Source organism: Cupressus sempervirens, chromosome 3, assembly GCF_028749045.1.
Source record: "Cupressus sempervirens isolate cs-2001-9-10 chromosome 3, ASM2874904v1, whole genome shotgun sequence".
Lineage (NCBI taxonomy): Eukaryota > Viridiplantae > Streptophyta > Pinopsida > Cupressales > Cupressaceae > Cupressus > Cupressus sempervirens.
The window spans coordinates 823,119,906-823,135,163 of record NC_143120.1 but is presented as its reverse complement, the minus strand read 5'-3'; the positions used below and the strand labels follow the sequence as shown (position 1 = coordinate 823,135,163).

The 15,258-nt window shown below is 38.1% G+C and overlaps 2 protein-coding genes across 3 annotated transcripts in view; one reads left to right on the top strand and one right to left on the bottom strand.

Annotated features, from left to right (window-relative positions):
- The window catches only part of LOC149569312 (RAD3-like DNA-binding helicase protein), a 266,529-nt gene that overhangs the window by 224,096 nt on the left and 27,175 nt on the right, over nucleotides 1-15,258 (top strand). The window lies entirely within an intron of this gene.
- On the bottom strand, nucleotides 3,248-4,730 carry LOC149569313 (uncharacterized). The gene is made up of 3 exons (XM_089823422.1): nucleotides 4,678-4,730; nucleotides 4,101-4,348; nucleotides 3,248-3,969 (listed from the first exon to the last, which is right to left on the bottom strand). The coding sequence occupies exons 1-3, from the start codon at nucleotides 4,728-4,730 to the stop codon at nucleotides 3,815-3,817; spliced, it is 456 nt and encodes a 151-aa protein (XP_089679548.1). The 3' UTR covers nucleotides 3,248-3,814.

Below are 15,258 nucleotides of genomic sequence, written 5' to 3'. Positions count from 1 at the left end.
ATATAATCAATGTCAGATGCCATCAATTTTTGGAGTTATTTAAATAAACCATGTTTGCCGACTCATCATGTGTTTCCAGAGTATCTCAATACTGTCAAGAATAGCAAATCTGAAGCTCACAAATTGACAAATAATCAACGGCAATAGCAAGGAGTCGGGTAGATGCAAACAATTATGCGTGGGCATGAATTCTGGAATCTTGTGCCAAATTGAACAAGTTTGTTTGTCTGCATACATGAACAAGATATGAGGGCAGCATCCAGAGGCATGAGATCCAAGTCTCCGCAGATGGTTGAAGCGCAAACTTTGCAACAAACAGGAGGCATCGAAATATCACAACTGGTAAAGCAATTTAATGATTTGGTTCTAAGAAGCAACACCATCATCGATGGCAAGTATGGAAGCACCATCAACCAAAATATGGAGTTCCCGCTTCACATATCCTGGATTTGCACACGCGGAAATGTTTGTGGCAGAGGCACAGGACCAACGGAAGAAGCCACCCACGATGAAATTATAAGCAGAACCGTTAATGATCAAAGGCCCGATAGTTTTATTAAGACTTAGATTAAAAGGATTGGTTGGTTGATTAAAAGGATTGGTATCGGGGGCAACTTCATACACCGTAGAAAACATTTTCAAAGGGAAATTGGGACAGAGCTTTGCCAGATCAGCTTATACTGTGGCACAGTATTTCATATAGTATTTCAAATATTATTGGCTAAATTGTTTTATTTATCAAGTAATGCTATTTGCGATTAAGAAGAGATATGTCATCTGTTAAATCAAAAGGGGTGTGATATATTTGTAAAAAGAAATGACTTTTAAATTTGAAAAATCACATATCTTAATAAGGTTGGAAACCAAACCAAAGGGGAGAGATCTGAACAATTACATTTTTATTCTTTTAGGAGAAAAATATTTTTATTTTATTTTTGTATGGAGGAATAAGGGGTCTAATATGACTATTATGAAATTCTATTATTTTATTATTATAAAATTAGTTTATTTTAATAATAAAATAAAAATGTTCTTTGTTTATCATTAATGACATGGAGATTTAAACTACAGATGAATCATCCTTCGTAATTATATTTTAGAATTCTGTATATGATTTTGATATCAGATAAGTGGACATGGTCAATTAGCATTTTAGATTTGATCATCATAAGTGTTGTGAAATATTAAATTGTTTCCGTACCTCTGTCCAGTTTGTCTCCTTACCTAAGGAGTTGAAGTTCAATCTGGACTAATTTAAGATTGCAATATAATTGGTCTGTCGCATCTGGATTATTAAAATTGTTGGTAGTATAAGTGCATTGAACATTATGAAGTTGTACGTGAAATTTCACCGAAGTTGACTCTATAGCCCGAATTAACAAAGCACTGGTCTTTTGTTATTAAAGTTAGAAAATTTAAAACATCCTTCTCACCAAAAATCAAATTCATTATTATTAAAATTTTATCCAAATATTCAGTATCCAGTTTCATTCTATCGAGTTCAAGGACTTTGCCAACCGAGGAGCTCCAGAAGTTTAAATTCGCTATAGAAAAACCTTGAACCAGGCAATCATTGTTAAGGTAAAGGTTTACCTGCTTGCGTGTACCAGAGCCCAAAATGCAGTGGAATCTAAGTGATTTCCATTCGTTGGCCAAAATTTGATTGAGAGATCCTACCAGAGAAGTGGCAAGCTCTTGGATTTCCAATCTGCGGTTTTGGGAACCAACAAGTTTGAAGGATAAATTTGAGCTGATATGCTTAGTTAAACATCCAATTGTTTTCTTTTGTTAGACAACTATCTACCTATTAGAATATATAGTCCACCAATATAACTGAGATGACAGGGTGGGGTTGTGAATCAGTTATCCAACTATTATCACAATTATCAACCTTATTAAACCTTAACCATATGAGTAATATAATCAGCAACCATAATAAGAGACTCATACACAATAACACCGTATATGTTAACTAGGGAAACTCTTGATCAGAGGGAAAACCCCAATGGGGATGATACCCACAAGATGATGTACTAATATGAATATTCCTTGTTAGAGGATGGACTCTGTTAGGAGTTTATGAAATACATTCAGTACATATCAGTCCTTGGTAGGAGACTTTGAATCCCTGTTAGGAGATTCCAACCCTTTTAGGAGTTGTAGAAGGCAGATTGACCCATTGTCCAAACAACTTTAGGGGCAAAACCAATGAACCGACTGTTCAAATGATCTCTACATTATTCTTTGCAGAATAATAGAATTGAACTGTACTTGTACTTCCTCTTCCTTTGTCTTGTTAATCGAATTTTTGCTCCTTTTGTTCTTGATACCAGATCACCAACTTCATATCCAATAATCCCTTGGATCACTTACTCACATTTACCAAGCACTCTGCTCTTGTTCGCACACTTTGCACTTTATTCACATCTAAATCACACTTTACAACCAAGGGAAATACTTTCCTTTATACCAAGTCCTCAAAACAATTCCTTGAGTTGGCCTTGAGGCTTTTTCAATTAATTATAATAGGACCATATAAAGATAATTAAATATTTCGCAAGTATACAACATTGTCGGCTCACAGTCTTTACAACTTCTCACATGTGAGACTCCAAACCTTACGTACTTGTTGACGTCATCATCATATTGTCCTTTATCATTGTCTAACTTCGCATAACCTGATTCTATCTCTATTAGGAGATACGATCCAAAGAACAAAAACTGCTTTTTAGGTACTTTGTCTCTGTATTGCTCTCTGTAAATCACATATATCTTCCACATTTCTTTGACTTATTTGATGTAGACTTAACCTCGACATCAGGACATAGTGTAAAACATTTCCCTTAACGACACGTCACCTGAACATCAAACCTCTGTCCATACCATAGTAACGTGAATCGGAATTGTATCGGAATCGGCACGGCCGAATCGAATCGTGAATCGGGGGTGAATCGCCGGTGAATCGGCAATGAATCGGCAAATTTGAAAAAACCCTTTAAATGTAAAGATTTTAACAATTTAAGACTTATTTCATGCACCCTTTATTGAATATAACTTAAAAACACTATAACATCATCAAATAGAATCTAACATACATAAACATGAAACATAAAATCCATCACATACGTAACTATGTTATCATTATGTACTAAAATGTAAATTGTATGCTAGCTGAAGTAAATAAAAATCAAATGATCATAATGATTCAAATCATAGAATCAGTAAGATGAAATCATGAAGATCTATAAGACATCAAATCATAAATGTATGTATAAATCTAAGATGAAGATCCATGAAAGTTTGAAACATATGTCTATCAGTGATTCAGTATCACTATCAATATCTATACAGTGTAAACAAAATATAAAAACAAGGCTCCAGCTCAAGCCTCATCATCCTCATCATCATCTTCTAGCTCTGCTGCAGCCTCAACCTCAGCCTCTGAGTATCCAGTTTGCCTATGAGAAAGGCGTGTAAGGTAGGTCCTAGAGGACCGCCGAGCCATGTCCCCTGCATGGGCAATGGGCTCATGAATAACGTCGCTAGGGCCTGCGTCTGTGCGTGCGTGTGTGCGTCTACCAATGCCTGAACGTGCTCTAGCTGCCTCCTCTGCCCTAGCCACAGCCTCAGCCTCTACATCCACCTGGTCAACCCACGCGCGGTCTTCCTCAGTGAAGACTGGGTCCACGGTCTCTGTGATCCACTCTGATTCTGGATCAATCTCCTCTAGAATGATCGGAGAGGAGTCAGCGCCCAAAATCTGTCTAATCCTAAGACGAAGGTTGTAATGAACAAAGACAAGATCATTCAACCTCTACACTGTCAACCTGTTTCTCCTCTTCGAGTGGATGTGCTCGAACATGGACCAACTGCGCTCACATCCAGAAGCGCTGCTCGGCTGACTCAGAATGCGGATGGCAATTTTTTGAAGGTTTGGGGTTGTGGCCCCAAACATTTGCCACCATCTATCTGAAATAAGGAAAAAATAAAAACAATTAGTCTCATTTACAAATTACAACTCTAAAATTAATGCATTATATAATCAACTTTAAGTTTAGAATCTAGATTCATGAACATTGAATATATTATTTAACTTTTACCTGGCTGTAGTGTTGTCTGAGCATTTATGGCCATCCTGCCAGAGAAAAGTGGCCCCTCCTTATTGTTGAACTGGTCTAGCTCAACAATCGCAGTAGCGCTATTTTCATCGCTACTCAATCTTTGAATCACTGTGTATAAGCCAGTGAGAACCTCCGCATCTGCCTTGAACTCAGGACGGAAACGAAATGCCGGATTCAAATAGTAAGTTGCTGCATGGATGGGTCGATGGAGCTGATTCTGCCATCTCCTATCGATGATGTCCCAAATAGGGCCATACCTCTCCTGCACTCCTGCATATTGGGCTCTGATGGCCTCCTTGGCCCTATCCATGCCCTCATAAATATAGCCCATAGAGGGCTTCTCCCCATCAGCAGTTCGTAGCAAAGCTACAAGGGGCTCAGTGACCTACATATAAAGTAAAACAAAAAATTTGAGTCAAAACTTAAATATAAAATAATATTACTTAAAGTAAAAGCAAAATACTAAATGTTAAATTGCAATAAATTTACCTTAAGGATTTCTCTAGCCGGTTTCCAAAAACCATCCTCATCAAATATGCAATCCGCCACATCTAACCCTACAGTGGTCGTAGCATAAGAAGAGCAAATCCACTCTTGCCCAACAAACATGCTCCTCAATCCATCCCTTGATGTCAACAAGGACTGCAAGGTGATGAAATTCGAGGCAAACCTCGTGATACCTAGGCGAGCTAACTCCTTGCCTTTTGTGTACTTCCTCATTGTGCTAAGGACAAATGCATGATTATAAATGAATTTGCATATATTTTTTGCCCTTTTCACACATGACTTGACAAACTCAAGTTTGCCAATTTCCTCCAACATGAGGTCAATGCAGTGTGCCGCACAAGGGGACCAAAATATAGTGGGGTGCCTCTCCATCAAAAGTTTACCTACAACAATTTTAGGTCAATTAGAAACTCAAATTTCAAAATTCAAATAAATTTATTTTCAAAAATTGCAAAGTTAAAAGTTTACCTGCTGCAACATAATTTGCTGCATTATCCGTCACCACCTGGATCATATTTTGTTCTCCCACCTCTGCTATAACTTCCTCAATAGCCTCACATAAATATGTGGCATTTTTCACATGTGCGGAAGCATCAATGGATTTTATGAACATGGTATATCCTACAAGTAACAAAACAACGAATTATAATATTAAATGGATCATTAACGAATTAGCATTCAACAAATCAAAATTTACAATGTATGTAGGAAAGTAGAATGATCAATCACCTCCACAGGATACAAGAAAATTGAGGAGTGTTCTATTCCTCCTATCGGTCCAACCATCAGTCATGATGGTGCAACCCTTTGCAATCCATTCCTTTCGGTTCTCCTTGAGGTCAACCCTCATGTCCTCTACCATCTCATCCAGGAGGTATCCGCTCAACTCAGCCTCAGTTGGGGCTTTAAACCCCGGACCACAAATAGCAACCGCATCTATTATATTCTGCCAATAAGGAGCCCTGTCACAAATAAAAGTTTAGATGTCAAAGACTCAAATTATAAAACAAGTAGATATAATTAAAGTTTTACTTTTACTTTTAATTTTAGCTTTAAAGAAAACAAAGAAAAAAGAATCAATTACCTGGCTGCAATAAATGGAATGTTGCAAAAGTACCAAAATTTGCATATCTCCTTTCTGGCAGCATCGTGAATCTCCTTGTTCAAACCCATGCCCTCAAGCGTGGGTTGGGAACTAGGAGTAGTACGGGGCACAAAGTAACTATCCATTCTGTTTTTCTGCACTCTAGGCTGCAATAGGTTGGTGTGGGACTCCGTCTCAGTATGTGACCGACTAGCACTAGCACTAGCACGAGCAGAAGAACTAGGATAAAAAGGAGGCCTAGAAGAACCCTCTCCAACACAACCTACGGATGCGGAAGCTGATGCAGATGCAGATGTGGATGCGGCTACGGATGTGGGAACATGGGAGCCAATACCCCTTAACCCTTCAACTTGCATTTTCCTATTTGCTTTTTTTTTTCAATTTTTTCTAATGCCATTAAGCAAGTGCGTTTTGCCTCAGGAGTTTGGTGAGTGCAAACTGTAACATCATGTCCAGGTATAGCAGCAATGTGGAATTTCAATCTATAAATACCCCCGGAAGTTATTTTTTCTTTACAAAACATGCATTTTGTTTGATATTTGGTTCTTCCAGGAAACTCTTCATTATATTTCCAACATTCATCTTTTTTACCCATTGGAATTTGCGAAAAATGAGAGCAAAGGCTGCTGCAATAATTTTTTTTATGTAAAATATCAAAGTTTGAAGCTAATAAAAATTAGAAAACAACAAACCCTAGCTTGCAACTTAGTAAAAATAAAGAGCATTCAAGATTTACACTAAAATTCTTGAAAACTATAGAAATTTAACAAAAAACGTATAATACACTAAAAATTTAACAAAAAATGCATAATACACTAACATGCAAGAAAAAAAATAAGCACTTACCTCTTGCAAATGAGTTGAGGAGTGTTGATATTGGCTCCTTAATGCTCCCAAAGCAATTGATGGGCTCCCCAAATGGCCTGCTGATCTCTTTGGTGCTCCTCCTTCTTGTCGGTTGGAAACCTATGGCTTTTCTTTTCTCTTCTTCTCTCTCACTTTTCCTCTCTTCTACTCATGCTTCACAAATAGAAGGCCCTTTAGGGTTATAACAAAGAGAATAGGTCAAAAACAAAGTGAAAAAAACAAGTGATTTTTTTAAAAATTTCAACTTCCCTTTTTACATGCTGTGGGCGATTCACAGCCGATTTTGGCGATTTTTACATGAATCGCCTGAATCGGCGATTCAGGCGATTCATGGCCCAGAAATCGGTGATACCAATTCACGATTCAAAAAAAATCGCTCAGGATGAATCGGGTCACAGAATCGCCGATTCAGGGGATTTTTGGGCGATTCTCGTTACTATGGTCCATACAACCACGATATCTATCTGCTACTCTGACAGCCTTCACAGAAACCATACTATGTTGTCATCAATGACAAGCACAATCATGAATGCAACATGTCAACTATGCTACATGCTCTCCAATGCTTACGATACCCCCCAAAGGAATACCATCACCATTCATGCTAACACTACCAAGTCCAATTCTGAGTGTTGGTAGGGTCTAGAAGGAGACATGGGAAGGCTGAGTACAGGCTTATCGAAGTTTGTAGAGGATGGAGAACAAGAGTCACATAATTTCATTGAGGACATCAAAATTAAATTTTGTTTTTCACATTGCTCTAGGTTTGTCAACACGTGGTTACTGGCTGGATTGTTTCTTTCATGAATGATTAAAATGTTTGATCATTGGACAAATCATTTGAGTTGATTAGATTTAGCTTATCTTAGATAATGTTTTGTTTTAGTTCAACTTGTGATTTATCGTGTATTCATGCTTTGCTTGTTCTTGTTTGTCCTCTTATTCAAATTAACTTTTGAGGGATTCTTAGCTTCCTATAATGTCAAAAGCCTTCCACATGAAGTCTGTGTTTACCACAAGGACTCTACACATTTATTGATTGACAGCTATTGATTCTAGCACTTTTTCGTTAATTTCCTTCTAAATGCCATTCATTCAATTCTACTCTCACTTGGGCAGTCTAATGAGGCTTTTAGTATTCCAATTAAATATTGTGGAGCACTTGTATTTGCTCTCAAATCTCATAAACCCTGGCACCTCTTTGCTTCATGTTAGATATTTCAAGATCCTAAACAAACCATCTATAATGCTGTCCTGTCCGACGTGCAGCTTTACATGCCTTGGAACTCATTAATTAAACTTCTGGCAGCTTGATATACAGTGGCATTCACTATTTTATTGTTATTGAAACCTTTTATGAGCTTATTCTTTCTGTCCTAACATATTTTCAGCCTCTCATAGGCTTATTCTGTGCCATCCAAACATGTATTAGGAACCCACAAGCCTAAAACTTGCTATGAATTGATATTACTTCTTCCTACAAGCCAAGAATTTGGTAATTACTTTATTGTTTCCGTGTTTCAAATTTGTGATTGATCTTGAATTCTTTTTCCGTTGATATGATGCTTAGTTTCGAATTGCACTTTGCACTTTGCAGTTGTAGGCTGCAAGCATTTCAGAGTGGTGCACTTGTTGCTTGCTGCAAATGCCATAAGATGTTGAATAATAGTTTTAGTCCCATATGCTTTTTTGCACCACTCTAACTCTTTGTTTGACTATCTTCTTTGCCTTTTTTCTTCTCCTTAGTAATATTGTCATGTTTCCTTTTTCAAAAATAGAATATTTTGGAGTCTTGTAGCCTATTTCTTATGTCCACAGAGTCAGGAATTAAGTTGGGGAAATAATTTAAGAATAATATTTTATGTTATCCTACTAATTTTTTAACAATTGTATACATGACAATTTATGTGATAGTACTATTTTATTCATGTGGGCATAGTACAACATTTTAGAAAATAATTTTTAAACACCTTTCAAAGAGAAAGACAAGGGAAACTCAATTAAAAAGGTGAATGTAAGAGGAAAGATTTGGCACAAAAAAGTTTATCCATTTCTATTTTTACCAAATCCCCTTTTTGCTCAATGTTTGAGCAATTCTTTTCATTTCCATGCACAGGGATACAATGATAGAACCCTTTGGTGTGGTAATTAGTAGGTTAAAAACTCTCTCATTTTCCATTTCAGAGTGTGCAATGCCCCCATTTTCGCACCTTCCTAAGCATCAATAGTTTTGAGAGGTTAGCCTATTATCAATGGTATCGGTAGGCTAATGTAGTAATTAGGGGACCTTTGAAGGTGGTCCAGGATCATTCAATTGACCCTTTGAGTGTCTATTTTAGTACTGCTTGTTTCAATACATTAGTTTATTTGTGGTTTGCCTTCCAACAGTCTTTCAGGTTTTGTTTATACAGACTATTTAAATTTTTTTTGAACATTTGGGTCCGTACTATTTATGGTAAGTCATTTGGATGGTTAGAAGGCATGATATGTTTGTCCAAAAAATTGGCAAGATTTGTTGTTAGTTTGATAGTTGTCATTCAATAGAGTTTAATGAACTAATTAAATTAATTAAAGTCTAATCTAGCATTGACTTGGATATAATAAATAAAATAAAATATCTATATGATTAAAGGGGATAAAGGGGTTAGGTGTGCTTTTAATATATTAATGCCATACAATTTTTAATTATTATGCTGATGTGGTGCCAATGTATGGAGGTATAAGGATACTAAAGTGACTTTATATTAATGAAGAAATGATATGACAGGTCACTTTCTTATTATTTCCCAAATGTAAGTTACATATTAAAATATTAAAAGTGGGAAATTTAAATAGGGTTTCCAAAAAATTTATGAGAGGATTATAAAAGGAGATCTGATGAAGTCAATTCACATACTGGGGTAATTTTAATCTCTCATACAGGAAGATGAGGACGAAATCTCTTAGAGTTTCTCGATTGTGTTGACCATAGTTGAAAAATTCAGTTTCAGCAATATCTCAACCGACCCAAAAAATTTTAAAATCTCGGAATTGGAAAAAACTTGGTGAAAAATCGGCAATGAATGGGCACTTTTGTGGAACATTTGAAATTATACAATTTATTACAATATTCTTAAAAATGCACACACACCAAATTTGTAGAACATATAATGGTTTGAGATATCCACCATATATCAATCAAGGTTTTGAATTAAATAGTAATTCATAATTTCATAGCAACCAAAACTTAGTAGATTTACATAGTGATAGAATCATACATCAAAAACCAGGTACAACATCTGAATAGAAATAAGTTCATTACATATAGAAATCAAACTCCATGAAACTACAACTTCTGAATTTATATTAAGTTCAAGTTTCAGTATCAATGAAAACTAGAAGTAGAAATCATAAATTGCGTCTATGAGTAAAGCTCAAAAGATATTGCTGCTGCTATGTGGGTGATGCTGAAGTAGTTGTAGTCACAGCATCCTCAACAGGGGCTCGAATAGGTGCCTCAGGCTCAACAAAAGCCTCTGATGGATGACCATGCTCATGTTCCTCCTCTCGTGCTACGATTTTCGCATCCAAGTCATCTGCCTCCATCTCAAACTCAACTAGCTTCTCACCAGTCATTAAACGATCATCCACATGCACATCTACATCTTCACTGTCGAGAGGAGCAATCCAATATGCTGAATATGGATCAATCAAGTCAAGTGCTTCATATGAAGCTTAACCTTCCACCTTTTTGTGCAAATGAAGGCTGTACTGCACATAAACCAAGTCATTCAAGCAATTCTGAGTCAACCAATTTTTCTTTTTTGTGTGAATGTTCTCAAAAGTGCTCCAGTTTCTCTCACAACTAGAAGCACTACATGGCTGCAATATGTTGCCCCACTTTTAATCCCATAGTAATTTTGCAAAGTGGAGATCGGAGTTCCGTCATATTTGGTATTGTCAAGTCAATAGGTCTTCCCTCTTTAGGTGATGAATTTCTCCATTGGGTTTCCATCCTTCTCCCTTCTCGCACATTGTATAGCCGGGTGGATTTTCTCATGGTCATGGTTCATTTGGGTAGTCTAGATCCTTACTCGATGGAGATTCTCAAAGGATACTACCTCAGATGAATTTACTTGTAGATCATTCGGACTGAATATGAAGAAAGATGAAGGGGCAGAAATTTCAGTTTTGCCTTCTCCTTTTGCGGACTTTCGCACCTTGAAGGTAAAATTCCGCAATGAGTTATAAATACGATTTGCAGATTTCAAAATAGAAAGGTGAGTGAAGTTATGGACAAGTCAGTTGATTATCATCATATTCTAGCATGGGAATCATTCAGAAATTGCCAAAGTGATCAGAAAAGGCATTGGCGGAAAACTCAGAACTGACTTCTCCTCTAGCGGACTTTCGTAGTCGGAAGGTGAAACTCCGCCAGAAATGTAAATGCAGTCTACAGGATGAAATTTAGAAGGAAGAGTTATGTTTTGCATAAGATCATCTAAATTTCGGGATGTTTCAATGACGAGAATGATTTAAAACCTATTGAGATGAGTAAAAGGAAGATTCGCGGAAAACTGAAAAAGAGCTTCTCCTTTTACAAGCTTTTGCACCAAGAAGTCAATTTTCCAAACAGGCATAACTAAAGAAAGTAAAGGAAGTCAGTGGGCCCCACTTCCATTGGCGAAGTACTTTTTCTATTTTTCGAAGGCTTAAAGCGAAATAGTTAAAACAAAAAAGACAAAACGGAGGCTTCGCGGAAAATTGGAAATTGCCTTCTCCTTTGCGGAGTTTCTACCTTCAGAGGTGATTTGCTGCATTGTCCAGAAAATTAATCTTGCAAGCTTGGTTATGTAACAAATTAATCACAAGAAGCCTAAAGGATACAAGGGAAGTGAATAGTCACATCTGGAAAGGAGTCTAAATGCAGAATCGAGTTGAGCGGATTTCCACCAACAGAGTACTCCGTTTTGGTTTTTCCAAAAACTTAAAGTGAAGGTAAAGTGGAGAAATAGAAACTGATTTCTCCTCGGCGGGTTTTCTACCCTTGAAATCTATTTTCCGCATCTGACTGAAAATCATAACTGCGAGCATGATCACAAGGTACATTTGGAGAAGAAATGGAAGCAAATTAGCTAGAATTATAAGGTTGTTTCAAGTGGAATCTAGCTAAGCAGATTTCGCCCTAGGGAGTACTCCGTTTTGGTTTTTCTGAAACAGGGTTAAAACGGGAAAGTAAGTCAGTAATAAAGAAAGTTACCGTTAAGCCAACGGAAAAGTGAAAAGAAATGGAGGAATCCGTTATAACCATCAGTCTAACAGATTGATCATTTATTTCGCTTGTGGTGCGCGGATCTTGAAAACCTAACGGGTATATTGAGGTTTCTATATAAAGAACAGTATAACCGATTTTCAAATTACCATTTTCTTGCTTTGAATCGTTATGCTATTGGATTGAACATTGCTAATACAGTACTTGCAAAGCTATTTCTCGCAATCATTTACATTTTCAAGTTTCATAGTTTACATCTGTTTGATTAAATGGCTCGATTCTCTGGATTTGATGGTTTGGGTGGAGTCCGATCAACATGGCAGAACATCACAGATACTTCACTCCGCTTCTATGATATTCTAGATTTTCAGAGAAGGATAAGGACTGAACCAATTCATCCTATTACTGAGAAGCTCCGCGGGAGTGGATTGGTGGAGGCAGCTGGATTTCTTGTGGCAGTTCAAGCTCAGGAGTTGATTGTAGAATGTATCAATCATTACAATCCAGATACTAAGCAGATTCTGTTGCCTGATCAGAGTGTATTGATTTCAGTTGATAGGCAAGCAGTGGTGAACTGTCTGCGAATCCTAGAACGAGAGGAGTTCTCCACATTAACAGTTGGAGGAGCTATGTCAGAGTTCTCCCTGAAAAAGATGGTATGGAGGAAAGAAATCATGAAGTCTTGGTTCCAAAAACCAAGGGGAGCCAAGAGTAAGGTCCCTAAAACCCTGTTTGGCACTGATCTCAAGCCAGAGATTGTGGATATTCTGGTTCTTTTGCATCGACTCAAAGGTGAGGTAGATGCCTTTAATTTTGTAGAGCAATACTTTTTCTTGGTGCAAGTTATTTGCTCGGATTCGCAGTATATTGACTGGGCATTTGAGGTCAGTGAGCAATTATCTAGGGCTCTCAGTGCAGCCAAGTTTTATAATTCATTTTATATGTCTTCCTTCCTGATATATATGCTGGCTTCCTTACAATTATGGCCAGGCCTTCCTAGAATTGAGGATGCGCCAGAAAATGTTAAAAGTTATGAATTTTATCCATGCTTGCAGCTACAAAACAGTTATGCAGATTTTATTAGAGTTAATGATGCGTTCACTATGAGAATTTGCAGGGAACTCCAAGGGTGTCCGGAGCGGAGATTCAGCCCAGAAGCAATGGCGGTAATCAGTCAGTTTGGTTGCTTCTTTATACAATTCTCATCCTTCTCCTATTTGCATCTTGCAGCATTCGATGGGTTTCCCTTGAAGATGCCCAGATACTCGGATGACATGATCGTGTTGGAGATCGTGAGACAAGCTCTCCAGGTGAATGCGTTGAGTGCTGGACTGCGAAAGAAGGGATATGAATTCGCTATAAAGGTTGGAGCTTACAGCTGTGAATCCAGGTCAGAACATGGTGAAAGCATTTGAAGGAAGGTTCAAATTACAAGAGTACGAAGTTTTGAGACCCATGTTTGACCCGAATGGGTATGCTCGAGATGTGCTTCAGATTGGAAGCACGATCAAACATATCACCACCATAGAGGACTACTGGGCAGATTGTAAAAATGAGCTGGAGAGTAGAGATCGTGCCTTTGCTAGATTCACGGTGGATCAAGTAAAGACTTATGGTATCAATTTGGATGTAGAAGGGCTAGAGGATGATGTCCAAAATATGTATAGCAATACATATTTAACAAAGTTGAGAAATACCCCAGTCAGTTTAGAGCCCTATACTAATATAGATGAAGATCTCGATGTTATGGTGGCTAGGATCATCAAAAGAACAGGAAAATGGGTAGAGTGGATAGCCAAGAAGGGCCGAAGTAGGGGCAAAGCTTCTCAACAGTCTCCAGCTGCTGCTACTCCCACTTCTTCTCATAGTGCCACACCCAATGTATCAATAGCAGCCACTCAAGGACCAACTATGCCTGCAGGAGGAGGAGATCAACCACCTGAGAAGAACATTCCCATATCTCCGACATGTCAAGGTGGTTCTCTGCCAGTTATTGGGACCCAATCTACTGCTGAAGAAAAAGAGACTGATAAGGAAAAAGATAGTGGTTCTCCTCCAATCTTCATTCCTCACATTTCCCCATCTCCATCTCCACAGAATACACCTGTCCCTTCTCCTCATACTACACCACCTCCATCTCCTCATCATAGCCCTATTCTATCTGAGAAGGCTCCCATTTTGCAGCCACTTGGTTCTCCAATTCGGGTAGTAGAGATTGGAGATGGAGACTCTAGTAGCAGTGAATCCACTGAATTGGACAAGGCTGAAGGAGGAACACAAGAGGAGGAAAAAGCTCCAAGCTCATCTAGACTCCTTTCTAGAGATTCAAAGAATCCTTTCTCTGCAGAAACAATGGTGCAGAATCATCGAATCATTAGGAGCAGCTTCTAAGGTAATTGGAACAGAGTCCTGGCTTGAAGACACACTGGAAAGAAAAAGGAAAAGAAAGGATGAAAATGTTCCTGCAAAGGACATTCTGTCTTAGGTAGTTCATTCTGGTTCTGCCATGGTGAAGGCCAAGAAGCAGAAAACTTTGTCAATTCTGGGACAAGATCCAGAAACGGGACATCTGACCATGGAGATTGCCAAACCCAATAAGGCAGGGCGAATTGAAGACCTGACTCCTGGAGATTTTACTCTGCATTCTATTGATCTTGGAGAAGCCAGGCACGATACAAAGGTGGGCCTATGGAGATCGAGTAATGAGATCATAGAAAATTAATTGGAGGATCTCAAGTTGTCAAAGATCAGAATGAAGTCTGAGATAGAAGAGCTTAAGAGGTTCATTAGGCAGTTAGTTGTCCCATTGGCAACTATTACTGGTGTACCTGCTGCGAAAAATCCCACGGTAGAGGAAGTACAAGCCTTCATCTCCCACCTGCAAAAGGATCGACATTTCGGTCAGATCGGGAAGGAATGGATTGACAAGCTCAATTCAGATGGAGCTATGTTGATTGATCAGATTGGAAATGTTATCATTCAACTAGAGACTGAAAAAGATAACCTCACATCTAATCAACATACTCTGGCCACAGAGAGAGGAAGATGTGAAGAGTGTGTTTCTCTTCTGAAGATGATCATTCAGATGAAGGCAAAAGAAGCAGTTGAAGTGAAGATTCTAAAGAAAGGTAATGAGCCCCTGTTTGAATGGCTCAAGGCATGCAATTCAAACAGGAGATGATTCAGGAAGCAGAAAAGGGGCTTAAGGAAATGGAAGATAAGGTAAAGAAGACTCAGGACAGAGCTTTCGAGTTGGTGAAAGGACTGCATTCTGAACCGCAGACTAGTGGTCAAGGAAAGGCTCTGATTGGAATAGAAGTGATGAAGAACAACTTCTCTGTATATTTGAGTAACCTGTCAAGCATCGCTCCTAATAGTCAAAACAGAATGACAGATTTACAGACATT

Bases quoted from the DNA above. Each gene is read 5' to 3' on its own strand.
- LOC149569313 (XM_089823422.1), bottom strand. From the start codon at position 4,730: ATGTTTGTTGGGCAAGAGTGGATTTGCTCTTCTTATGCTACGACCACT. The intron at 4,349-4,677 runs GTTAGATGTGGC...CATCATCGATAG, and splicing joins TATGCTACGACCACTGTAGG to GAGATGGCAGAATCAGCTCC. The intron at 3,970-4,100 runs GTAAAAGTTAAA...TCCTTATTTCAG, and splicing joins TCAGACAACACTACAGCCAG to ATAGATGGTGGCAAATGTTT.